We start from the raw sequence: 27675 nt of genomic DNA, 5'->3' as shown, positions 1-27675 counted from the left end.
AAATTATTTTAATAAGTATAATAAATATAATTTCATCTAGTTATATTTACTTACACTTTTTTTAATATTACCAAACAGACACTAATATGAGTTGAAAGAATTATCAAATATCTATAAAAATCTGATTGAAGTATTTTTTTTTTATTTTTTGTAAAAGTTTTAAATTAATATTTTTTAGTGTTGTTTAATCAATTTAATATGTTGATATCAAAAATAAAATAAAAATATAATTTTAATGTATTTTTAAATTAAAAATATTTTGAAAAACAATATGTATGATAATCTTAAATGCAAATTAAATCATTTTAAACTGATTTATTCATATGAGCAATCTACCTTATAGCATTTTTTTATGTAGAAATCCGAAAACATATTTGAAAAAACAAAATCTATTTATCAAATGAGCCAAAACTCAAAAGACTACAGTAACATCAGTCCTTCCACCTCAGAGCCCATGTCATGTGGTACTTAACCACCACATCTCCGAACCGCCAGAAATGTTCAAAAATCAGTTATGAAGCTTCTTCTCTCTAGCCAACGCCATTACAGCACGCTTGCTTCTCTAAATCTCAAAACTTTCGAAAATCCACAATCGAAAGCATACAAAATCATCCAGTACTGCAAATCCGGTTCGCTTTTTGAAGCAATTCACGTCCTAAACTCCATAGACTGGACAAGACTCTCCAACAAACCATTCTTTTATGCTTCTCTCTTGCAAACTTGTACTAAAGCTGTCTCCTTTACTCACGGTATCCAATTCCATTCTCATGCTATAAAATCTGGTCTTGATACTGATAGGTTTGTGGGGAATAGCTTGCTTGCACTTTATTTCAAGCTGGGCCCTAATCTTTTTGAGGCAAGAAGGGTTTTTGATGGGTTGTTTTATAAAGATTTGATTTCTTGGACTTCAATGATAACTGGTTATGTTAAGGTAGAAAAACCAAAGAAGTCTCTTGAATTATTTTTGGAAATGTTGGGTCTTGGTATTGAGCCAAATGGGTTCACTTTATCTGCTGTGATAAAGGCGTGTTCGGGACTTGGGGACTTAAGGCTTGGTAAATGCTTTCATGGGGTTGTTATGGTTCGTGGGTTTGATTTGAATGATGTTATTTCTACTGCTTTGATTGATATGTATGGAAGGAATTCTGCGGTGGATGATGCGATCCTGGTGTTTGTTGAATTGCCTCAACCAGATGCTATTTGTTGGACCTCGATCATTGCAGCTTTTACGAGGAACGATGTGTATGATAAAGCTTTGGGATTCTTTTATTCGATGTGTAGGAAACATGGGTTGTCGCCTGATGGGTTTACGTTTGGGACGGTTTTGACTGCTTGTGGTAATTTAGGGAGGTTGAAGCAAGGTAAAGAAGTGCATGCTAAGGTGATTACATCAGGATTGAGTGGAAATGTTTTTGTTGAGAGCAGCCTTGTTGACATGTATGGGAAATGTAGGTTGGTTAACCAATCTCAATGTGTTTTTGATAGAATGAGTGTAAAGAATTTGGTTTCTTGGACTGCATTGTTAGGGGGATATTGTCAAAATGGTGACTTTGAATCTGTTATTAAGATTTTTAGAGAAGGGAAAAAGGTTGATACCTATAGTTTTGGAACTGTTCTTCGTGCTTGTGCAGGTTTGGCAGCTGTAAGACAAGGGAAAGAGGTTCACTGCCAGTATGTGAAAAGGTGTTGTTGGCGAGATGTGGTCACAGAATCAGCATTAGTTGATCTTTATGCAAAATGTGGTTGTATTGATTTTGCATACAGAATTTTTGTGCGGATGTCAGTTAGAAATTTGATAACTTGGAACTCGATGATTTATGGCTTTGCCCAGAATGGAAGAGGTGGAGAAGTTTTTCAATTATTTGATGAGATGATTGAAGAGGGGATTAGGCCTGATTATATTAGTTTTGTTGGGGTTCTCTTTGCTTGTAGTCATGCTGGTTTGGTTGACCAAGGGAAGAAATATTTTGCCGCAATGACTGAGGTATATGAAATTAAACCAGGAATTGAGCATTACAATTGCATGATTGATCTTCTAGGCCGTGCTGGTTTGCTAGAAGAAGCAGAAAAATTGATAGAGTACGCAAATTGCAGAGATGAGCCATCTCTTTGGACAGTTCTTCTTGGTGCTTGTGCAGCCAGTCCACACTCTGCTACTGCAGAGCGCATTGCAAAGAAAGCAATGGAATTGAAACCTGACCACCACCTCAGCTATGTATATTTAGCTAATGTCTATAGAGCAGTTGGCCGATGGGATGATGCTGTTAAAATTCGGAATTTAATGACGAAGAGAGGTGTTGGCAAAATGCCAGGCACAAGTTGGATCGAGACTTAAACAGTAATATTTGTTAATATCTAGATAACAGTCTCAGGTGAAAAGAATCTTCTATGTATATCATCTTAGCAATTTTGAAGGCTGAAGAAAAGCTTGAAGTTCTCAAGATATCCAGAATCACAGAAGACATGCAGGTCCAAAAATCAAGAGCGATGAAACCAGATGCAGACTACGGACACCGATTTTTCTGCAATAGCTGTCCTTGACCACCGAATTGGAACGCTTCCAGTCATTTGGCATACTAGAAGATTTCCTGTCAATGTCTTGGTTAAAATGAGTACTCGGAAAGTTGTCAGCACAGAATCTCCTGCAATGAGATGAGAAGACACCAAAATTTTGTTCATGGGAACTTCTCAACCTAAACGAAAACTTCCTCTGCTGTCATGCCCTTTTTGTAATACAATCACCATCAGGAATTAAACAAATGACACCAAGTTATTTTCCATGTTTAATTCCTGGGAGCCATTATGACAACCAAGTCCTGTAAATTTCTTCTTTTTTTTTTATCTCCGAGAAATACAATTGAATAAAAAAGGTGTGCGGTCTTTGCACTTAATTGAATAGATCTTTCAACCTCCAATTAATTTTATAATCTGATTTAAAACTACAAAATGCTTTGAAATGTAGAGAGAAGATGTTAAATTGCAAAAGGACTGAAACTTTTTACCTTTCATCCGTAGTTAGTTGTTCATGAACAACATGCTGTTTCACATTCTATTCCAAAAACTCTATTGATGAAACTTTGCTTGCTGAATGTTGTTTCATAAGCTTTGCCGAATGTTCATAAGCTGGCATCCAGTGACCAGGTGATGATTATTCAAAACTATTGCAGTATTCAAATAACTTGTTGTCATTGAAAACTCAATTCTTATATTTTCTGAGGAAATAAAAGGAGCACAGAAACTGTGCATGGGGAATGTAAGTGCATGTACCTTAACCCTACTTCATTTCAACTTCGAGGCTCTAGCATGAGCCCAATTAACTGTAAGAAATGCACTGGTTTACAGGATCAAAGTAACAAGAAACACCACAAAGAGCCTGGGCAAATGAAGGACATCATTTCTGTTTATCAATGAAAATAACCATTTCAGGTTCAGAAAGTTATAACATGTCATACAGCTAGTCAGCTACAAATGCAATACGATGTATCAACTCTGAGGAATCAATGTGTATGAAAGACCGCAACTGTGTAAAAAGAAGAGAACAGGCAAAATTTGGTATTGACATCAAATATTAAGAAGGGAGCAGCACTGGTTTACAGTCAAAATAATCTTACAGCAAAACCAGACTCTACATCAAGACAGGACTATCCTTTGACTATTTTACTATCCATACATACAATTCTTCGATGCTCAAATGAACTTTGCCTCTGTACAGTGTGCATCATTGGTAAAAATACAAAATTACTGGATTCTAAAAGCCCAGAGAACTTTCATCAGACCCGGCTTCAATTTCAGAATCAGAATATTGTTGAGAATCAAAACCAAATCTTATGTCTTGGTTAACCAATTCGGCAAGATCATGCCTGTTGGCATTTTTATAAGCATCCACGACAGCCTTGACTAGAGAATCATTGGGCTTGATCTCTCCATACTTTAATTGGCTATAAATCCTCTTCACACCTTCAACCATACCAGCTTTCCCATAACAATGAACCAGATTAATAGAAGTAACAAGGTCTGGTTCAAGGCCTTCATCCTGCATTTTCATGAATGTTTTCAAAGCTTTATCAATCTCCCCTGATGACCCATAAGCATATATTGCAACATTGTAGGCAAAGGAATCGAGAGCTACTTCTGCTTTTGTGAAAGACTCACACGACTCGAGCGCTAAAGCATGCAGACCCACTACAGAGAAAATGGAGGTGATGACTGCTTGTCTAGCATAAGGTTTTCCTTCCAGATAAGCTGATTCTAGCTGTGCTATGCCTTCAGATGGAAAGCCCCCTTTCTTCAAAACAGTGAATAAAATTTTAAAGGTTCCACCATCAGGCAACAGTTTCTGGCCAATCATCTCATGCAACAATTCAGCACACTCACGTAGCTGACCATTGGTGGCATAGCATGCCATTACCTTATTATATGACACACAGTCCCTCAGTAAACCTGACTGCTTCATCTCCTCTGCAATATCAATGGCTTCGTCAAGCATGCCCATGCTCTTATACAGATACATCATGGTCGCAAAGGAAACCCCATCAGCCTGACCATTTTCTCTCAAATTTTTGAAAACCAATTCAGCTTCAGATACCATTCCAAGGTCTGCATAAAGACTGATCATACTATTTGATGCAATAGTATCAGGACCACCCTCCAAATCCTTCATCTTCTTATACAAATGTTTTGCTCCGTCAAAGCATCCCAGCTTACTATAAACCTTGATCAGGGAAGTCAGCACTATCTGATTTGCAGGAATCCCGCTTTCTTCCATCATGCGAAAATATTTCAGAGCTTCTTCAACATTTCCAACTTCCGCAAATCCATTGATTAAAGACCCATAAACAACTTCATTAGGTTTTACTCCTGCCTTTACCATTTCTTGGTAAACATCGACTGCATCAGAAAGCTGGCCCAGACGGGCATAGCATGCCATGACAGCAGAGAAGGTTAGACATTGCGGTTTAAACCCTGCTTCTTGCATTTCATCTAAGAGGTCCCTAGCTTGATCCATTAAATCACCACCAGAGAACATTTGGATAAGAGAATTATATGTGACCTCATCAGGCCAAGTCCCATGATTTCTCATGCCCTTAAAGAGAGAAAAGGCTTTATCATAAAGCTTTGCCTTACCATAAGCTTTGACCATGACATTATATTCCAAAACACCCTTCTCCGGTCCCAACAAATCCCTTTTTCCATAAAAGACAGCCTCTGCTTCAGCCCAAAGCCCCCTTTCAGCATAAGCATCGATAATTGCTGCACGAACCTTTGATGAGAATCCAACATCAAACTGGCACTTGTCTAAAAGGTTATTTGCTCTATCATGCAAACCTTCATTAATATACATTTTAATGATACCAGGCACAGAATGCACATCAATTTTCTGAGAAGACTTCTTCATTTCTTCAATAACAGCCTCCACTTCTCTTACCATATTCCTTCCACATAATATATGAAGTATAGTTCGATGAGATACAATATCAGGAACAAGACCCACATTTCTAATCTTCCAATAACACTCAAGGGCTGCATTAATATTTCCTGCATCAGCATATAGAGATAAAAATATATTATAAGTTCTCGTATCAGGAGATATCCGTCTTTCTTCCATCTTATCAAGCAAAGACTCTGCTTCTGACAAAAGTCCATGACTTCCACAAGTAAAGATCATGGTATTGAAAGTGATAGTATCCATTGCCACCCCAGATTTCAACATTTCTGAAAAGACTTCAGCTGCATCCTTGAGACGTCCTGCCTTCCCATACAAATCAATCAATGTATTATATGTGGATGTTAGACATGGCTTCCTAACCAGTGTTTCTTCATCTGATGAACCCCCAATCTTTACTCTCCCTCCTGTTTTGAAAAGCTCAGTCAACAAAAAATGCTTAAAACTAACTGGTTCAGATCGAGACCCATTTTCAGAATCAAGCATAGAATCCAATTCAAGACCATCCAACTCAACCCTTCCAGCACACCAATCCTTATAGAACCTCTCTGCCTTGTCAAACTCCCCCACATCCTTCAAAACCTTGACAACAGTATTCATTGTAACCTCATCTGGAAATAACCCTCTAAGTCTCATATGTTTAATCCACAAAAGAGCTTCAACAAGACCCGCTTTGGCATACACATCAACAAGCATTCCATAAGTATTATTCGTCGGCAAAACCCCATTTTTCGCCATATCCATCCAACAAAGCCGCAATTCATCCCATCTCTTAGCTCTACCCAACACTCGAAGCACAATATTATAATGAATCACATTCGGAACATAATCCTTCTGCGACTTAAAAAACTCGAAAACCCTAACAACTCTCTCCCAATTCCTCTGTTCTTTAAGAACCACAGTCTGTTCTTTAGGACTCAAATTCTCACAAAAGGAATAAAGGGTTTTCTCAACATCAGTATTAGACTCTAAAGACCTTAAAATTGATGGCAAAACACCACCATACTTCTTCTTTTTACCATTTACTGAAAAACCCTTAGTCGGTAAAGTTAGAGTCTTCGAGTGACACTGAAGCTTAAACCCTAAAAAACCCTTACTTTCTTTACTACTTTGTTTCTGGGTTTGTGAATATAAAACTCTTTTATCACCAAGTAAAGCATTGTTGGGTAAAGGGCAGTGCTTTCTTCTTGAAAAGTTATGATTTTTAAGATGGTTGTTATTAAACCCTATAAAAACCCTAGGAGAATGAAGAGAAAGGAGCTTACTTGGAGAGTAAATGTTCAGTTGGAGGAGATTTTGATGCCCTAATTCTCTTGAAGTTTGATTGTGACTCTGACTGTAACTGAAACTGCCACTGTGAAGCATTTTTTTTCTTGAGTTAGGGTTTTTGGGGTTCAAGAAATTTGGTTAGGAAATGAAATGGGTGTACACTGTACAGTGTTCTTGCAAGTTGCTTGATATTTGGCCGTAGAAAGTGGGCTCAGGCTGGAAGCAAACGACAGGAGGGGAATAGAATGAATCTGAAGGGTAAAATAGTGAGAACGTTAGTCAGTATTTTCAATTGGTGTTACCGAACCACTATTTCAAGTTAATTTTTATATATAAAAAATTGACAATATTATAAATATATTTTTTGATATTATAATTTTTTTAGTTAAAAATAATTTTTTTATTTAATAAAATAGATTGAATAATATAAAAAATAATAAATCAAATAAAAATTGTTAAGACCGGTAAAGATATAAGTGGGAAGTTGATTTTTTTTATTAAAAAAAATAGATGCCCTTATAAATATTTTATTTTTATTTTTATTTTTATTTTATACATTTCTTTTATTTTTCTTTAAGGTCAAATCTACATACATATGATTTTTATTCTTATAAATAAATCATGCAAATATAACTTACTTGTCTAAAATTTAAGATAAAAAAAAGTTTAAAGATAAATTAAAATAACTTATTTAAAGTATTGTGAAATTAAAAAAAATCCAAAAGATTAATAATATTTAAAAAATATAATTAAACAAGACAACTTTTTTTTAAAATAAAAGGTATTAATTAAAAAACATTGTTAAAAAAATAAGATCAAGAGTTGTTGGTCTTGGGAAGGAGCTTACTCCACTAGTTTTTTTTATCTTTTTAAAGATTATAAATAACTTATTATTCATTTATGTTTTTGAAAGTAATCAGAAAATCATAATTTAAATATTGAAACCTTTAAAATTTATTTTTCAATTTATTTTTATTTAAATCATCATAAAAACCTCAATACACATTTTGAAGCCTCAACTTTATATTATCAAACCTCAAAATCAAATCAAATTGAAAACAAATTAACATGCCTAATCTATATTTTTAGTATGTTTAAAAGCAAAATCACCTTCATTGAATTCTTTTATTCAAGACAAACTTATTAACATAAATTTTGATTATTTTTATGGTCAACTAATCACTCTCTCTCCCCTTATCATTTTTCAACATCTCTCTCCCTCCTTTCTTTACATTCAAGGAATGAAATACGATAAAAATAAAGTTTTGAATTGAAATATAAAAATAAAAAATAGAAAGGACCAAACATGTATAATTCAAAACTTTAGGAATGAAATTTAATTTTTTCATGTGTTTTGAAAAAAATACCTATTTTTTATCCATGTTAATTTTGATCCTTATTTTTTTATTTTTTTATATAATAAGTTTGAAGTGTATTTTGTGAAAAAAATCTTTAGTTTAATGTTAAAATACTCTATAGCAAACCAGGCATGCGAAAGAATAATATAAATAGAAAAGGATATTAACACAATAGATCATGGAAATATAATACAGAAGAATAAAATTAAAAAGAAATTAAGTTCAATGACTAATCTATAAAATAAAAAGTAAAAATCTCAGGGACAATGAAAGGAAAATATTGCTATGAACAGTGTACTGAAGAGTTTACAATCAGCTAAATTTTTTAGTTTATGGTGTAAATGTTAATAAGGGCCGAGTTTGGCTTCTTTCTCCTTCCAACAGGTAAAATTCTTTTGAATGGTTTTTTTTTTTTTTTTGACTGGTTGTAAGAATCAAGAGGGGAAAAAAATAGGAAAAGGTTTTGAAGTGAGAACTTTTGGGGGGGTTTTAACTTCCAGGAAACCCTAGAATCAGAGACTAATATATTATTAAAACATTATCATGTTTGGATTAATGCCATTCTGCAACCACATTTTTATTTGACCGCAACTTGAAGATGGGTTTTCTTTTTTCTGCATAGTCCATGCCGTCCCATTTGCTAGTGATGGAACGACTGAAGTCATCAGATGGAAGATGGAACATTGTGGAGCTGCGAAAATTATCAGAAGCTCCATCAACACCAGCAAATTGTAAGACTTGACTCCTTGCGAGCCACAACGTTATGTCCATGGCAGGTCAAGAAAAAAACAGGCCAAAATTAACATGAATCAACTAGCTGAGGTTTACCAGACCAGTGCGATAACACATATCATCATCTCATGGATCAAGCACTTCTTGTTTGAGGGAACCATTCAAGCCTGAAGCCATCTGCTGTAGTCTCGGCAACCGCCTCTCTTTAAGCACTAGAAGTGTAAAAATGAATTAACATACAATGACACAATCATTCTATAGAAATACAAAGTGAGAAACAAAGTATCACAAGGTGAGAAACATAGTATCAATCTCAGTCTCATGAAGCTGATGCCTCAGCTGAACACAAAGCTCTAAAAATGAATCCTATTCAATTTTTCTAATCTGACAAGTTCTTTGGTTTGAGAATTGTGTATAAAGATGAACACATCGACAAGGTTAACAATGAAGCAAGACGCGTTTAGTAAGGAAGTAGGTCTTTCGGTACCATCCAAGAAGAGCATCTTTGTCCAGTGGGAGCAATGTCATAGGGCAGCCATCATGGTCCTTGTTGCCGCCTCCCGCTTCATCTCTGCTGCTTTCCCACTGCCTCGGAAATACATGTAGACTTGCTGCAATTCAGGACAACAAACAAACAAAGAACCTTTAGCAAAACCATAATGAAACAGTAAGCAGGGATGTGTGCACAAGTTGTCCAAGGATTTATTCAACCTGAATGACCCAGATACTGAGGAGGGATTCAACGCAGAAGAATCCAAATCCAATGAAGTAGAATATCTGCAAACAAAATTGTACTAGAGTCAGACTTGCTTGGACATCTGCATCAAAACTGTACACAATCAAATATACAGATGCATTTCTCCCATTATTCTCAAGTCAACCCGGATAATTTTACAAAGCCATACTTCATCAAAATTCTCACTCTAAAAATGAACTGTAACATATCATATGCAGCATGAAAGTACTTCCATAATAGCAGTGGAGGTCCACTAATATTATCAAGGATCAAACTGTTAACTAAAAAGTAGAAAGCTTACCCCAACTAAAGCGTGGTTGCCCATAAGATCAATAGCAGGCAAAATACCTCTGTCCACAAAAGATCACACAAACATTAGCAGAGTAGAGAAATTAAAGGTAAATACAATCAATATATTTTCAACCCTATCAATCTCAAACATTTTAGAAAAAGACTCCAACAAAACATAATAATATGAATTTCAGATGAGTGGGACAATCCTCGTTTTCCCAGAATAGCTGTTTCACTTTCCAAACAAAGCCACGTCATATTTAATTTTCTAGCAAAATAACTATCTTCAATGCAACATCTAAAAGAAAAACTTACGCAAGTGATTTCCCCTTGAAAACAATTGGGGGAGCAACAGCAGCAAAGATGCAAAAGCCAATGTGAAACTGCATGGAAAACACAAGAACAACAAATAAGGGATTTTCTAGAGGATCTTCAAGAAGGAAAGGAATACGGAAGGAATACATAAATGAGATTACCAGGTAAGCAAAGAAAAACCATCCAAACTTCAGAGCACTATCTGTCCTGCAATAGGAGTTGGCACAGAGTTGAATAAAAGTTATGATAGCATAATGCACGTAATGGAAAAAATGAACAAGGAGAGAGTATAACTAAACCATTACATTCTTCTTATTACTTGAAAGCATAATTTAAGTACTTCAAAACCCATCCCCATATTTTTCATTAGGCTATTATTGCTAAGTTATAATGCTCAAGAATTACCAGTATTTTAATGGAACATAATCCAGAAAAAAGGATCTATCTATTCTGAACCCATTCATCAATCACATACCATGGGCAAAGTTCAAAACATATAGCAATCTTTTTTATCAGTTAGCAGAACTATTTATGCTAATCAAATGATATACAGCATGAAAGCAAAGACTCAAAAAAGCCAAGGATAGGAAAATATCTGAGTTTTTATGCAAACACTAATTGATCTCATTTCTCTAATGAATTTTCTGAGTTACAGTTTCTTTAGTGAATTCATTAAGCTTTCAAGAATATTAAGGATAATTCTCTCCAATGCTAGCAGGCAAACTAATAAAAAATAACTAAACATGACCTCTCCAATGCAGAGCATTGCAAAAACAAATTATTATTATTGTTACTGCATTTTCAGCTCCATCCACCTCCCTCCCACCCTCTTTTTGTTTGGACCTCCTTGCATGTTCAGGTCCTCACCAGAGTACGTCAGATTCTTTCCACAATTGCAGGAAGTATATATTCTTTTATAAGATGATACTTCAGATCAACAAATATCCAATTCAAATCACACATTGGCATATAAAAATTCACCAACCATGTCTAGATTGACCACATTATTATTAAATATGAAAAATCAAGTCTTCACACCATCCATAAGGTCATCTGTGAATGATGCAAACAGATGAATCAAGCTTATATAATCATATTTAGATATTTATGGGATCCTGAAAAGCTTTAGAAACAAAGGGCGTGAATAGGAAGCACTGCTATGCTAGCACGGAATAGTCAAAGGAGAAATTTCACAGGCCCCACCTTTCATGTCATGAAAAACAAAATGAGATTCAGCCATGAATGACAGAATAATACCTCATTGCACGATAAAGGGGGCGATACCACATAACATAGCCTCCAGGGACCCCTGCTATGAAGTAGATGATGGCTAGAAACCATATCGTTGGACCTAGAAAAGAAAACGATTTTAGACAAACTGGTGAGATAGCCATATAATCAAATATGTTCAGTGGATTTGCACCAACCTTCTCCTTTGATCCAGGCTGTGGTAACAGCTATAATATTCCAAGAAAGACAGACAAATAAACCTGCAATTTCATAACATCAGGTTACTCTACAGCTGTTAAATGTTTGTCTGGAAACATTTCTCAAACTGGTCCACCATTTACCCAACTAAATAAAACTATTTTATGACCATTCAAGCTACATGATCGATCACAGGAATGACCTAAATCCATTAAAAAATGATATGCTGACAGTTTAAGATACATTGTCCAGTTTGACAATCTTGTCTCCAGATTCTCCTTGCTGACAGGACTGAACCTTGAGGACCAGCCTAGCAAAATTGACTATAATGGACAATGGGACAATGGGAACCAAACAATTGGAAATGATCAGTGGCCATCGAAAAGAATTTCCAAGAAGTAGAATACAAAACATACCCAACAATGTTGTAAATGCAACATACTGCATCTTCTGCAGGTGGATTGGTATTTCATTTCCAATGTCATGATGGATAATCGGAAAAAATGGTGGCCAGTTCTTATCCTCTATTACAATTCCAGCTGTCAAAACAAAACAGAGAATATTATCTTCTATTAAATATAACCATGCACAGCCTCGTTGACTACAAAAAAAGAAAATCAATATGATAACATACCCCGTGCTATCGCATCTTCCTTCCGTTTTAGTTCCTGGAAAACAAAAGGAAAGTGGATTTCAAATTACTTTTATAAACACACACACATAAATATATGAGCATAAGCTACTATATCAGAACACTCACCTGTTCCCTCCTCTTCAATTCAGCCTCTTTAGCTTGGAGTTCCTTCTCCTTGGCTTTTATATCCTAGAGACAGAAGAACGAAAACGAAAAATATGAAAGCAACATTCAAATAATGTAACTGTGCGACCAAAATCTTGAATCATTATAGTACTTTTCCAGAATCAAGAGGAATATCTATGGTTGCACCACGATCATAGGGTTCATGAGGAAGGGGTGAAAGCCTTGAAGTTGCAGGGGGGACACTTCCAGGATTCTATAAATTTCACAAGAATACAACAAAAGAAAAACACAAGAGAATAAGTTAGCAACAGCACCAATACAGAAAAATTGACACCAAAACAGAATCGTACCACCAGCTCATGAAATCCATATATATGCAAGAACAACTAAAACCAACCATGGGACTGGCACTCAGCAATAAGTAGAAGATCCATAAAGCACAGTGGCTACACAAGAAATTGGCAAACAAAAATTGCTTTAAGAGAAACATTAAGCACATTAGCTTGTGATCCTGTTCACCTTGTGCTTGTATGTCACTTATAGGTTTTAACTTCACTCTCGGATTCCATTCCTATTGAGCAAATCATTGTGATTAAATTCCAGGTCCCTAACTTAGATTCATGTTTGAGGTGCAATAATGAACTTAAAATCAAATCCAATTTACAAACAAAATACTCAAAAAAAATCACAAATTTCAAAAAAGGGAAACTTTTTTACTTCAACAACGCTAGAAACCATCCTTTGACCAACTGAAAATTATAATCTACGGTCAAATTACACCTACATTGGACTTGACTTCGCTATCAAACCTTCAAGGTAGCACCAAACTCATATAAAGGACAAGGTTTATGTGAACCAATTACAAACTCCTAAATCAAAAGAAATAAGTTTCTTCTTCTTTCACAAAACAAACACTACATTCTGTAAAGCTGAAAAATTAGGAGAAAACAAAAACTTACAGGCATATAAAACGCGCCTCCGCCATAATTTGATTGCCCTGATCCTTTCCCCTTTCCTCCTTGATCCTTCCATCACCAAACAAATAAACAAACAAAGAGAAAATATAAGCTTCATTTCTTCATCTAAACTCAAAATTAATAGTAATCTATATAATTAATATTGCTATACTAAGTGCTAATAATCAAACTCTACTTGATTAAGCAAAAAATTATTAAGAAAAAAGAACCATAAACAAAAACTTTCTAGTCTAAATAAGATCCAAACATGTAAAATTTCTCTCTAAAAAATCCTCCGCGTTTTCTCAGCAACCAAACAACACAACCAACATCACAAAAGAATCTAAAAATCAGAAACGAAATACGCGAACAATGTACATACGCAAATCATACACAGATCTAATAAATACGAAACGTATAACTTCCACATACCGCGAAAGGATTGACCTCTTCTTCATCGAAAGGATTCGAATCGTACCGACTCATTTTATAGTGAAAAATCACCAGATCTTAACAAAATCTAGATCCAGAAAAATGAGAGAAATGCAGGAGGATTAATTGAATAGGGATTGGATTTTATGGAGAGAAACGGAGGAATTAAGAGTTTTAAAGCGGTGAAAATGAGACAAAAAAATGGATATTAACGAAGAGAGAGAGAGCGAGGGAGAGGGTGCTGAGGCTTATATATGCGTGCTTGACTCGGTGTCAACTCGGTTTGACTCTGGATTTGGTTTTTTTTTTCCTTCAATTTTTATTATTATTTTCGAATTGCTAGCCATGAGGACAGGTATTAGTCAAATTTTGAACAAATATTTAGATAAATTTTTAAAAAATTATATGGACAAATTGATTGGTCATATTGAAGCAATTCTTATGTATTTTAATTTAAAGTCAGATTAAATAAAAAGTTTGGTTAAAAAATTTCAAGATAAACTTATTAACATGTGTTTAATAACAATAACAAATAATTTTTAACAACTTAAATATTTTTATTACATTAAAAAATAATAATCTGACCTGCGACATAGTCTTTTCCAATAAATTACACAGATTTCTTAATTGAAAAAAATCTTTAATAATTGAAGGGTTTTTTCATGAAATATCAATATTCATATATAATATACAAGACATATATATTTCATCACATATGAGTTAATACATCAGTGAAAATGAAGTTTTAATTATAATAATTTGTTTTTCCTCGAAAAACATTTCTTTGACACAAATATTTTTCGCTTCCAGGTAAACAATATCCATGAGAGGATAATTTGAACCTTCTTGTTTGAATGATACGTATCAATTTCCCTAATTAATTAGGAAAACCTGACCTTTCTCTTCCTGTTATGGATTCTCAAGTCTTAATTAATAAGAGATTATTTCACCTTATTATTATAATTATTTATTATCAACCAAAACCTTCTCAGTGTGACTTGTAGACAAATACAGGAAAGGAGTCTTCTTCCCTGAGAAAACGGCCCTTGAAAGGAATTTTTTAAATAAAAAAAAATTGAAAGGCATGCATGATCTGCATCAAAATGTCACAATCAATTTAGTTTTGCAGTCAGTTCAAGCTTATTTAATAAACAATGAGCCATGCGGGTCACCCTATAGTTTCTTCAGTTTTTTCCTACGTTATATTAGCAAAAATAGAAGTTCCCATGAATAAAAATGTGTGGAAGTAACTCATTCTAAGCTAACCTGGATTTATTATCTTGATTAATCCAAAAAAGTTAGAATTAAAAACCTAATCAAAATTAAATTTTTAATTAAATTAAATAAAATATTAATCCAACACTTCTTAAAAGATATGATTCCCATGGTCTAAATATAGTCAGGTCAAGACCAGTAAAAAAAAAACATTGTGGTTAATCAAAGATTAACCTCATAATTTAATATTATGGTCTCGTTTGAAACTGTGGTGGAATCAATTTTTCATCAAGTTTTGGAAAAAAAAATGCTTTAAATTATATATTTTTAAGTATTTTTAAAATTTTTTGATGTATTAATATTAAAAAAAATTATTTTAATATATATTTTTTAAAAAAATAAATTATCACACTGTATGTAACAATCTCTATGTCCCAATGGTCGTCAAAGGATTCGTTTTCATAAACACCCCTTTAGAGAGAGGTGAGGTTACCCTCTTCTTCCTTTTTAATTCAAATGCTGGCGTTCATTGCAGGGGAAGGTGTAATTAGTAGAAAATCACAAGGTTGATTATTTTTTTTAATTTTCCAGACCATTATTCTAACACTACAACTTTTCCTTGGTTCTCTGGTGTATAAATGTCTGAATCAGCAGTGATTTTTTTAATTTAATTTTATTTATCAGCATCATAAAGGTCTTGCAGACAGTAATTCTTCTTGTCACACTCACACCCTTTTGTTAAGGTGTTCTCCAGGCACGCGTTAGCAATAAATACACAAAAATGTTTTGAAACTCTAAGATATTTAGGAATAAAATTATTGTTAATATAACTAGGAAGCTTAGTGCCAGCAAAACAATACATTTTGATGGATTTAAATATTCTTCAATGCTTAAGTTAATATATTTACGGTGAGAGAGTATAATAAATATATAAAAGAGCATTAAATCTCAAGAATAAAACTATTTTTTTAGGTATGTAATAAATATTCTGCGAGAGAAAATGGTGTTATATGTATATTTTAATAATAAAGAAATTATCCACCTTTTACTTGGTGGTTTTTATACTTTTTAAAATTTGTCTTTTTGCTTGAATAAGATAGTTGTAGAGTCGTTTCTAATAGTAGACAAATTTTTTTGCATGTATATTAATAAAAAATAAATACACGTGAAATAATCAAATTACATCAACAACCATTTTAGCCAACACCTCAAAATTATAATAATCAAATATCAAAATCAAGTCCCATAGAGCATGCCATCTAACCATGAAAACATATACCTATCTTCAATTGGACCACGAAGAAGGATCAAAATTATAATTATAATCAAAGTCTTCTAACTTTGATTCAATTGATTCCTGTCATCACCATGACATGGTGTTTATGTATATATAGTTGATTAAAAAAATCTCTCTACTTAGATCTTGTTTTGCCAAACTGTTCTTATCTTCTTGCCACACCAATTGGATGGGAGATTATAAATTCTAAGACATTGCTGGTTTTCTACTTCACCCTTTTTCACATATACACTCTAGGTGCATGTTTTCTGGGCTCTTGTACGTCTGCTTCATTCTTAAGAAAAGGTCGTGCCTTTGGTTTTGAAACTAAATTTTATATAAATCCGAACGCCTGCAACAAGGTGGACATGCCGGAGTGGTTATCGGGCATGACTAGAAATCATGTGGGCTTTGCCCGCGCAGGTTCGAATCCTGCTGTTCACGCTTTTCCTCTTATTTTTTTTTCTTTTTTTTTTTCCTGATCACTTAGCATAATGAGATGTTAACTTCCTGTCGATGTTAAAGTTGATGACAGGCCAGGGTGAGTGCATTGGATTCTCACCAATTTTGTGTTATTCAAGCCCACATTCTCACTTTCACTTTATCATCAATCTTTGCTAGTGCCGGTGTTTCCCTCTGAGCAGAACGCTCCCCTACCAAAGCATTTTTTACATTTTGTAGCTTTGACAGATCACTCAGTCGTGTTCATCTTCGGAATTATTATACACTCTTTCAAGGGTGGCTAAGCTAATTCGAGCGCTAAAGCTTGGTTAGGTTCATGAGCGACTCAAATTGAGCTTACCAGCGAGGCTATAGAGCTTCTAAGCATTTGGAAGGGGAAAAAAATATAATATAAGATTTTATAAGATGAGTTCTAACATGTCATTTATAATTTTCTTTTCATAAAACAAAATAATTTAAGGAGCTGGGAAAGATGTGAAGGGGCATCATTATTTTCAACAGTTTAAATAACTTAAGACCAAACTCATGGGCACAATGGCAGTAGCTGTGTGTCTGTTGAGTCAATTACCTGTGCCTATGGGCTATAGCCTACATGCACAGAAGGCTATATAACGTTTTTGCAACTCTATCTTGTATTTTGGGCCATGCATCGAAAACATGAAACTGAAGCTTCACTGGCTTATAATGCATGCATGCATCTTTCACCAGTTTGCTTGGTTGCGCATACAACGTTCTTCCTTGCAAGAAAAGGTATTCGGCCAGAGATTCGGTGAATTAGAAAGCGTTTTAATGCAATAAAATCTCGATGACTACAGACAGGAAGAGCTGTGCAATACTCATAGATAGCCTTGCAGACCGTAGTTCTACTTGTCACGCCCCTATGTCAATAAAATTAGGCAAGTAGCACGTATAGAATCGATTGCTGCATTATCTTGAGCTACCACAACGATGCATACAAGGTAAAATTAAGAGTATTTGAAAGGTAGAATCATATAGATTTGGCTGAAGCTAAATGTAAGTTTCACTCAGGGTACAGAAACATTACCACAAAATTTCACTGTCAAGAATTACAAACGAATAATAATATAAAACAATTGGTTAGCAAATTCCAGGCTTCCAGCAGTAATAGACTTTGTTTTGCATAATTTAATGAACAACGGAATCACAAATTGTTGACCAGAAGAAAAATGAATTGTTCACATTCTTTCCAGAGGTAGCTTGAAGACTTCTCAAATGTATGGACCTGGGATGTGAACAGTCATTGTGTTAGCTTGCAGCATTTGTTTACAGTTGATGATGCATCTTCTAGTGTTGACATTCTGGGAGATTACAACTTTGCAGCTTCACATTCCAAAGTGGAATCATAAGTTCTATGTACCGATTTTCATTCAGTCCCCAATTGATTCATTGCTGGGGCGGTCTCTCCTTATCATGTCTGTTAGATCCTGGACAACCTCAGACATTTGTGGCCTGAATTCTGGTTCAGACTGCATGGTAACCTTGAGGTTAGGCAAAGGTAATCATCCTATATTTGGCAGAAAACAAAATCTTGGACTGCAACTAGGTGGCATTCACATGTTAATAATGTACCAAGTCTGAGGAAATCATAAAGAAACCAGCAATATAATTCTCACCTGAACACATCGAGAAATGATATCGGCGAAGTTTGATAAAGATTTAGCAGAGTATTCTCCATTAAGGGCGGGATCAACCATCTTTGACAATGTGTCAATGTCATGAAGCTGGGGGATTGCCCATCTCACTAGAAAATGCTCCCCCCGAGTCCGTGTCCTGGGCAAAATTTGAAAAGAAGACATCATTAAACAAGTAAAAAATTTGCCTGAGGATAACAAGCACCATATGCTTTTGCACTTGGGAAAACAAACACAGCATGCATTACAATTTTACCTGTCATGAGACTTCCGGCCAGTTAAGAGTTCCAGCATGACCACACCAAAGCTGTAAACATCACTCTGGATGGTATAGATACCTGATTCAAATTCTGGAGCCCCATAACCATAAGCTGTTAGCAGCTGGCCTGACAACTGAAAATGAGGGGAATAATTTTAGAGAAGGAAGCAGACATGGAAACAAGAAGATCCCTACACCAACTGAAGTACTTTTTCCTAATACTGAAAGAAGTTTAACAAATCAGTCAACTAGCTCAACAAAATTCCCTTCTTTAAGAATAAATAAATTGCAGTCAAGTAACTCAATCTAACACATCTGAAAGTCAACTCCCAAGATGGTTCACATTTCAACCTGGATCACTGCCTGATTGTATGATCATTACTTACCTGACTTACAGACCCTGATGATATTAATGAAGCCAAACCACAATCCGAGACACGAACATCAAGATCATCATCAAGAAGAACATTGGCAGACTTAAAATTTCTGTGTATAACAGGTGGCTGACAGACCTCGTGCAAATACCTTCACACATAGAACAACAAAATCAGTGTGCAGAAGCGTGCCTCCCACCTTCACCCCATTGAAATATGTTGGTGAATGATTGACCATTTTATAGACCTGAATCTACAAACCATTTCTAGCATATTGGACACCTAGTTATATCTTTTTAACCCATATACCTTCGGACAGCTTGTATTTGTCGGCTATTCAAATCTCTCTCCATACATGCACGCAAACTCTTTGTATTCGTGTTGCTTACTAGTTAAGATTTTTTTTCAAGTTGGAAAAGTGGTTTCATCTCAGTGGCTAGTTCACTTACTCTAAGGCTCTAGCAGCTCCAAGTGCCATCTTAATGCGGGCATTCCAGGAAAGTTTCTTTTTAAATTCATCGTCTGAGTGTAGTGCATCTTGCAAAGAGCCATTACTGCAATACTCATAGATCAGAAGCCTCTGACCATGCTCTGCACAGTATCCCATGAGCTCAACAACATTAGCATGTCGGATCCGATCAATATTGTTAACCAATTCAATAAACTCCACGTCCTTCTGCTGCTCTGCAGTCCTCTTATCGAGTTTCTTGACAGCAAGAAGCTAAAAAAGCAACCAATTACATCAAATATCAGAAGCCAGACATTCTGCTATATAATTTTCTTACAACAAAATTGACTTGCTTGATCAGATAGATGGCACCATATAATAGAGAAGTTTGAGATAAATGCACTGAACCACCATAAGTTTTCACCTTTCAAAGCTCATTGATATGTTCTGTTTAAGGATTTGCAGTAATGGTCAACAGTTAAAAACCAGAGTTTTGGACAATTGTGGAAAGGAGCACACAAGGAAAGGAAACTGGTTAAAAAAGTACTTGAGAGAGAAGAAACAAAGCTATAAAACTAACAAAATTAATATAATAATACAGCAAATCTCCAGATAGAATATTGTGGCTCGTCGTCAATCACCATAAATAAATTGCCAAAACTAACACCAATCATGGTAAAAGACCGCACCTTTCCATTAGGAAGCTGTGCCCTATAAACACTTCCCAGCATGCCTCCTCCTATAAGATTTTCTTGAGAAAAGCTGCTTGTGTATTGCTGAAGTGATGCAATATTGAAGGACCTAGCAGAAGTGAGAGGGATCTGAGATTTACGAGAAGGCTTCCCTGAGCTTACTTCAACAGGCACAATTGGCTTAACAATGACATTCTCAACAGGGGGTGGTGGTGGAGGAGGAGGAGGTGGTGGGGGTGGGGGTGGGGGAGGAGCCATGAAATCTAGATCTGCTCTGCCAATGCCCATCAAGTGATTGTCCCTATTTGGTGCTGGGTTCATTTTGGGTTCATTTCTCATATGCATATTTTGTGGCTTTGGATGGTCCTCTTTGGGCTTCTGTGTGGTCTCCTTTGGAACTGTTTGAAAAATTTTAGAGCATGTCAGCGATCAAAAGAATTGAAATCTTGCATGGAAGCAGATGATTCAAGTTAAATAGTTGCTTGCCTTTTTCATTTTGATTAGTTGGTTGGACCAAGGATCCATTGTCCCTTGGGTTCTCTCCAACTTGATGCCGCTTGAAAATTCTGCTATCCTCCCACCTTCTTCTGCTACATCTTGGAATCAAAAGCACGAGTGCTAATGCCAGTATTACAAACAACAATACACCTGCAATGGATATCCAAACTACTCTCTTTTTTCTTCCTCCAGAACTCGATTTCTCTGATGAAGACGGCCCATCAGCCTGCTTCCCGGGTGTTCTCCGAGAAGACGGTGATGGTGGAGACCCAGAAAGTGGTGGTGTAGGTGTTGGTGGGGATGGGGATTGGGATGTGGGTGCAGGTAATGGAGCAGAGGAAGTATTGAACGGATTGCCATCATTTCTGCAACAAGTATCAATATTAGCAAACAAATGAGCGTAGAGATAACTAAATCTTCCAAACTGCAAAGAACAGTGCTTCCTATTCATTTCAAACAGCATATTGCAAAGGTTTATGGACTTAGATGCCAAACAGAGCAGATGCAAGTAAAAGGAAATGCCTCCATCCTATTTAAGAATATTTGATTTTTTTTTCTGGTAGGAGCCATAGTAAGCACATGGTGTTGTTAACTTGGTGCATCAGAATGTGGAGACCAGAAAGTCCCCATGGAATGATTTCCATACTATTGAGCAAATTCCTAGCTTGCATTCAAGAAATTATTCAGCTCCGATTTCTGTAAGGTATAAATATGTCTAATAATTATGTGTTTCACCACATTTAACACGAATTGGATGTATTCTTCCCCATAAGTTCCAACAGAGGATTAGAGGTTTCTTCACATGTATATTATATCCAGAAAAAATCCCTGCTTAAAAAAAACCATGCATTCTTAATAGAACCCTTCAAGAACATGATTGGTCTGAATCGTTTGGTCACATCAATATGGTATGATTTCCAAGACCTGCTTGTTTTCAAGGACACTGCAAATGGTTGCTCATGCTCTGGTCAGAATAACACAATGGAAATGCATAATAATTATCATCATCCTTAACTAGTCTACTCAAAGATTTAAGCTTAATGGAGTTTTCATACAACTGTCAATAAGTATTAAATACCAGAAATTCCTAAATTGAGTGAACATGACGTATAATTGACATAATATTCATCAATTTAAGTCATCATGACAGCATAATTCATAGAGATAAATGAATGCTTTTGAAAAAACATCAAGTTCTATTTCAAATGAAAGACATTTTCATTCCTACCTGAAATTTGGGATAGCCAGCAGCTTGTCAGGTATGGGTCCTGAGAACAGGTTATTCTCTACATTCCTGTTTTATGAGGAGCAAAAAGGACAACAAAACAAGGGAAAGAATCATTCAACAAACTTCAGGACACAAAACTAGATAGAAATTCCTGAAAGAGGTAAAAAGGTACTGTCATTTAAAATTGAAAGAGACATGGTTGGGAATAGTACAAATCTCTCAGGGGAAGATCTTGTAGAACATCAAGGGTCCCAGATAGCTGATTGTCCTGCAAACGTCTGCCAACTAAGTGGTTAGTATTATTTGAGGAGATGAAGTGAATGCAATATAAATGGACTTGCTGTGACAACTTACAGGGTTGTAAGACTAGCCAAATCTATGAAAGAAGAAGGCAACTGCCCACTCAAATTGTTATTGGACAAGTCTCTGCAAAAAGCATAAGTTGTTACACTAACCATAATGCAACATTAATGAAACTGGAAAAGTATGCCAGCTTTTGAAAAAATAACCTACAAGTTGATCAACCCAGGAAGAGCTTGAAAGGCATCCGGTATCTCTCCACTTAAAAAATTATCGTTAAGAGACCTACAAGGCATACAAAGTTAAGATACAAGCATAAAAATTATAAAAATGAGACTAAGCAGGCATCAACATCGGCAAAAGAGGAGACAAAACTTACATGGCTTTCAGTAAGGTTAAAGTGGACAGGGAATCAGGGATGCTTCCAGTGAAGTTATTGTCTGCAAGGAAACTGTCAAAGGTAAAGACTATCATAAGCTGTTGCATAAAAAGTTATCAGGAATAGAATACATGGAGGGAAAAATAAAACCCGTAGATTATCTCATGTAACAGGATGCGTACAGGTTTTGCATAGTAACAGGCAGATTCGATGGAATACTCCCCCCTATGTGGTTGTTGCTCAGATCTCTAAAAAACAGGAAGAAGAGAAGAATAAGTGCACAAAGATTAATGTCAGAATCCACAAAAATCACAAGAAAGATTATTGCCTGGAATCCAAACAAATGCAATTTATGTACTTTGGTTATACTTCCTCCTATTTCATCTAATGTGTGAAGCACACAACTAGAAATCGAAACTTGGGGTATCAGGAAGTTTGGACCATTCATTTAAGGGTAGGGTAGATAAATGAAATTTTCAAAATCATGTCCCGGAACAATGCAACACATCATTGGCATTTTACTCAAACAATGCAATGTCTTCCAAGTTGGCTGGAGCAACCCCGTCTCACTTTCTAAGAGCCCCTGTAAATATAAAACAATCCCATGTAATTTTTTCAATGCCTCTTGTAGTCAATAACTGTCAAAAGGCACACATAGAATGCCCGTTCTGTTCCTCTCACATGAAATGAAAACCAAAACAGCGTTTCTAATGGCAGCAAAGGAATAGGTGAAAAAGCTCTTTAGGATGGAAGGAAAGATGTTTCCATTAGTCAACGTGTAAACATCATTCACATGCTCACCCCCATGGGCATATGCACGTATAGAGACAGGGAGGGGAGAGAGGGAAAGATTGAGAGACTGCCACTTACATCGATATGATAGAAGCAAACATTCCCAGATTATCACCAAGTTCTCCTCCCAAATTCGCACCATTAAGAACTCTGCAAAACAGCACATTTTAAAAGGCTTTACATTATCAATGCCGACAAATGGCAATAAATATGATGAGACCACAGCAGAGCTCCATACATGGATTGAATTTCTGAAACATTACATACAATGCCTTGCCACCCTTCGCCGCATGGATCTCCCCCGGTGCCGACCCACCCGGGCAGTACAGGAGAGCCCAGTGAAATGTATAAGCTATTAATTGCAGTAACTAAGTCAATCAAAACAATGCAGGTGATAAGATTCAAAATTCCATGTACTATAAAACAAAATTAATAAGCAACACTACTATTCCAGCTTAAAATTATACAATAACAACTAGTAAAAATCCGAATTTGGTTGCTGAAAAAGAAAAGTTTAAACAAGAAAGGAAATTTACAAACCCAACCAAGCATTTCTTCCATCTAGGTTTGATAGCTTATATCATTTTAATTTTAACTAATAACTTTACTTTTATATCCCACATTTTCTCACAAACCAAACAGCAGAGAGAAACCCAAAACAAGAAAGAGCAAAAGAAAAAAAAAGTTCAAGCTTAATTACCATCACTTGGATTAGTAACACCAACAGAAATTCTTGCTGTGCAAATCAAAACAAACCCAATAACGAACTTTCCATAGATCTCCAAATTCAAGCACACTCTTTTACCAGATCTCTTGACTCCCATTGAACCTCTCGAACTCGATTATCTCTTCTTTCTATACACCACCAACCATAAACCCACTTCCAATCTGAAAAAAACCAACCAGACCCCTCAAAAGAATACCCACGGAAACACACAGTTAGTGATCTTATCAAAGCTCGAGAACTCGACAGCATAAAAACCCAACAACAAAAAAACAAGTAATGAGCACCAAAAAACACAATCTTGACAAATGTCAAGCTTAAATGAAGCAAATTGCTGACACCAACAAACGAAAGAAAGTTTCTGTTTTACTTTTTTGTAGCTCTTTCTAAAAGTAACGCAAAGAAACTTAAGTGCTAAGAATCAATGAATTAGGAGATAGAGAGCCAGAAATGGACGTAAGCAGATATTACATCACAATTTTTACGGAACCGAGAGGAGAAAAGGAACTGACTCCTGTAAAGAACAGTTGAGAAAGTTGCAGAAAGAGAGTTTTAACCACGAAACGCGGAGAGAAAAAAATAATATATAGAGAGAGAGGGAGAGACAGAGAGGGAGGCTCTTTTCTTGTTTTTCTTTCTGTAAAAATACAAACTAGGCAGCTAGAAGAGGAGTACTGTGCATAAGTTGAAGTTGAACAGTCTTTGTGCGTGTGAGAGAGTGTAATATGGAACTTCCTGGACTTTTACTTAGTTTAGTTTACCTACCTTTTTTGTGCTCTAATATTATCCCTATATTTCCGATTTTTATGATTCAGATCCTTTCATATTCAATGATAGCCGGCTTAAGGTGAATGGGAGCCTCAGACAAAACTATAAATAAAGTTTTTAGGTAATTTTCATTTCGTACTTTGAGCTTTTTGTTAAGCGGGGTAATTTTCATTTCATGAAATATAATTAAAAAATATACTTTATTTATTTTTTAAATCTTTTGTTAAATTGGGGTCTTGGATCATTGCTCAAGTGGCCATTAGTTTAGCCCAATTCTTCCATCAAATCCTAAGTGCAAGGGATTGGATTAAAAGGGTTTGTCCCTTTGACACCATTTGATTTTGTGTTTGAAAATGTATTTGGATACGTTTTGAAAATGTATTTGACTTGAAAAAATATCAAACTAATATTTTTTTTAATGATTATAATATATTAATATAAAAAATCAAAAAAAATTATTTTAATATATTTTAAAGCGAAAAATATTTTTATAAAACACTTTGCACAATAGTACCAAACACACTTAACTTACAAGTTCCAACCTTAAGGTTAGAATCCAAAGAAACTTATCCTTTTGCATGGATGATGCGATGATGTATTATAAAATCATTTAAAAGAGGATTTGGTATAAAATAACTATCAAAATAATCTAAAAATATACATTTTAACGAACTTAGAAAACCCTATTCAAATATACATAAGAAAACTTAATTTTAGAAATGATAAGAACTGAAGTATGTATATTTTTAAAATTTTTTATGGATTTCATTGGTGAGGTTAATAACTGATCATATCAATTTTTTTAATGCGAAAGAAAAAAGTATAATTTTAGTAATCATTTGATCTTTTCATTAATTACCCTTAAAAGAATGATCTTAAATACCTTGTTAAATGTAGTCCTGTGACATTGATTCTACATGGCACCAACTAGAGTTTGTGGATTTAATGCAATTTCTTGTCATAAATAACAAAAGGTTCAAATAATTGCATAAATAAATAAAATAGGGGTGATATTGAAACAAAGAATAGTAGAGATACCAAATAGGTTAAAATTGAGAGTAGAAGAACCCAAATGCACCATCAACCATGTCTTGCGTGGCGACTAGAACTGCTGACAAGGCATCATTAATATTGTTTCACGCGCTTTACTTGCGCGTGCATGAGTGTTTCAATCTGTGTAGCTTGGAAGTAAGGATAGGCTTTATGATTGTGAAAAATTAGGTACAGGTCAGGCTATTTTTAGCAGGCTTGATAATACATAGTTTTTAGAGGGTGTTATTTGTTGTTTTTAAAATATTTTTATTTTAAATATATATTAAAAGATTTTTTATTTTAAAAATACTTTTAAAATATAAAAAAACTAATTATTAAATTAAAAATAAAATATTTTAAATCCAACAATACTTAAATTTTAATCAATAATTATTCTATAATTGTTAGAATTCTAATTCTTATACATGATTTATATTTATGATTTATATTTGTGAACGTGATTATAATTATTTTTTAAAATATTTTTTATATTTTAAAAAGATATATTTTAGATTAATATATAAAATATATAAAAAATTAATTTTTAATAAAAAAGTTAATTTTTTAAAAAACCCGTATTTCCGAACTGGTTCTCAAGCAAGAATTATTTATCTCAAATAATTAAATTTGTGGAATTAGATATTAAATTTTGTTACCCATCATCTACGATGATGCATGCCATCACTCCTTTCAAGTTTCAATCCAAAACTCCAATCATGTTCTACAAGAAAATGGTTTGCGGGCACCACACTATTACATGAATCCGGCTAATTCAACATGCATCAAGTTGATATTCTTTTTATTAATTTATTTTGTCTATGCGTATTTCTTCATTCGCCAATCCTGGCGAAGAATGTTACGTTTGATTTGGACACTAGTCTTACGTGGCTATTATATCCATTCTCGCCAAAACTTGACTATGATTTTATTTTATTTTTCCTTGTTGTCAAGACTAGGATATTATTTGATATTATAATTATTTTACTTTTTTATTCAATAATAAACAAAATTATTTTAATAATCAAATTATTTTTGTTTTTATGCACTAAGCCCCATATTTAATCGTAGCAATTATATCCATTCTTACCAAAACATGAGTAGGAATTGGTTTTTTTCTTATGAGATGGTAAATTATGTTTTTTTATAACTATAGAAAAAAAATGTTATTTGATTATTCAAATAATTTTATTTTTCTCTATTGAGCCTTATGCGTAATTGCGTTTTAAACATTAGTTTTGTATGATAGCTTATGTTTTTTAATTCATTTAAAAACATGTTTCACTTGAAAAATATATTAAATTGATATTTTTTTTAGTGTTTTTTAATAATGTTAACATGCTGTATCAGTATTAATATATATATATATATATTTATTTATTTATTTATTTTATACTTTTTAAGTGAAAATTATTTTGCTCCACGGTATCAAACACACACATAAAAGCTAAAATAATATGTTTTTATTGAAAAAGACATGCTTTTAATTCACAGTGAGTGATATGTTTTATTTATTTATTTTACATGTAAAAATCAATCTCACAATAATTTTATACAAACAAATAGTTTTTAGATCTATATTTTTAAAAATTACAATTAATAATATTTTAAAAAATCTAATTTTTTATAACGACTATAAAAACTATCGTAATATTAAGAGCGTGTTTGGCAGTGTGGTTGCGGGTGCTTTTCAAATAATTTTTTGTGCTAAAATACATGCCAATGATGTTTTTTCATTTTTTAAAAATCATTTTTGACATCAGCACATCAAAACGATTCAAAACGTACAAACCATATTAAATTTTAACAAAAAAAAAAAAAAAATTCAAATTTTTTAGGAACGCGGCCGTAGCCGCGTT

The 27675-nt window shown here is 34.4% G+C and overlaps 4 protein-coding genes and 1 non-coding gene across 10 annotated transcripts; 2 read left to right on the top strand and 3 right to left on the bottom strand.

Moving 5' to 3' along the window:
* The first annotated feature begins 467 nt into the window (after window positions 1-467).
* Window positions 468-2896, top strand: LOC133670205 (pentatricopeptide repeat-containing protein At1g03540). The gene has a single exon (XM_062090715.1). It carries the CDS (start codon window positions 515-517, stop codon window positions 2333-2335), a length of 1821 nt encoding a protein of 606 aa, XP_061946699.1. The 5' UTR covers window positions 468-514; the 3' UTR covers window positions 2336-2896.
* Window positions 2897-3525: 629 nt separating this feature from the next.
* LOC133670204 (pentatricopeptide repeat-containing protein At1g73710) lies at window positions 3526-7022 on the bottom strand. Its single transcript, XM_062090714.1, has one exon. It carries the CDS (start codon window positions 6806-6808, stop codon window positions 3749-3751), a length of 3060 nt encoding a protein of 1019 aa, XP_061946698.1. The 5' UTR covers window positions 6809-7022; the 3' UTR covers window positions 3526-3748.
* Window positions 7023-8202: 1180 nt separating this feature from the next.
* LOC133670193 (secretory carrier-associated membrane protein 1-like) lies at window positions 8203-13955 on the bottom strand. 3 transcript variants are annotated; one of them, XR_009834021.1, is made up of 15 exons: window positions 13721-13955; window positions 13292-13357; window positions 12484-12585; window positions 12333-12395; window positions 12207-12240; window positions 11989-12111; window positions 11572-11634; window positions 11402-11495; window positions 10306-10351; window positions 10145-10212; window positions 9840-9888; window positions 9514-9579; window positions 9290-9413; window positions 8899-9014; window positions 8203-8761 (listed from the first exon to the last, which is right to left on the bottom strand). XR_009834021.1 is itself a non-coding variant. In XM_062090699.1 (14 exons), exons 1-13 carry the CDS (start codon window positions 13772-13774, stop codon window positions 9327-9329), a joined length of 915 nt encoding a protein of 304 aa, XP_061946683.1. In that variant the 5' UTR covers window positions 13775-13955; the 3' UTR covers window positions 8203-9014; window positions 9290-9326. The 3 variants fall into 3 exon arrangements, 2 of the variants coding, with proteins under 2 accessions (XP_061946683.1, XP_061946682.1); XM_062090699.1 differs by having other exon boundaries at window positions 8203-9014; XM_062090698.1 differs by lacking the exons at window positions 8203-8761; window positions 8899-9014 and having other exon boundaries at window positions 9022-9413; window positions 13721-13954.
* A 2618-nt stretch (window positions 13956-16573) lies between these two features.
* Window positions 16574-16655, top strand: TRNAS-AGA (transfer RNA serine (anticodon AGA)). Its single transcript has one exon. It is a non-coding gene; the product is annotated as a tRNA-Ser (tRNA).
* A 983-nt stretch (window positions 16656-17638) lies between these two features.
* LOC133669947 (protein STRUBBELIG-RECEPTOR FAMILY 3-like) lies at window positions 17639-24699 on the bottom strand. 4 transcript variants are annotated; one of them, XM_062090277.1, is made up of 17 exons: window positions 24491-24699; window positions 23996-24183; window positions 23534-23663; window positions 23374-23445; window positions 22686-22751; window positions 22504-22575; window positions 22338-22409; window positions 22179-22250; window positions 22037-22102; window positions 21825-21890; window positions 20585-20961; window positions 20096-20496; window positions 19408-19679; window positions 18971-19109; window positions 18582-18718; window positions 18308-18464; window positions 17639-18160 (listed from the first exon to the last, which is right to left on the bottom strand). In XM_062090277.1, the coding sequence occupies exons 2-17, from the start codon at window positions 24117-24119 to the stop codon at window positions 18062-18064; spliced, it is 2322 nt and encodes a 773-aa protein (XP_061946261.1). In that variant the 5' UTR covers window positions 24120-24183; window positions 24491-24699; the 3' UTR covers window positions 17639-18061. The 4 variants fall into 4 exon arrangements, with proteins under 4 accessions (XP_061946261.1, XP_061946260.1, XP_061946262.1 ...); XM_062090276.1 differs by having other exon boundaries at window positions 23996-24699; XM_062090278.1 differs by lacking the exon at window positions 24491-24699 and having other exon boundaries at window positions 23534-23647; window positions 23996-24137.
* Window positions 24700-27675: the final 2976 nt, after the last annotated feature.

This window comes from Populus nigra, chromosome 12 (genome assembly GCF_951802175.1).
Source record: "Populus nigra chromosome 12, ddPopNigr1.1, whole genome shotgun sequence".
Lineage (NCBI taxonomy): Eukaryota > Viridiplantae > Streptophyta > Magnoliopsida > Malpighiales > Salicaceae > Populus > Populus nigra.
The sequence above is the reverse complement of the archived record's forward strand: the minus strand, read 5'-3'. Positions and strand labels throughout refer to the sequence as shown.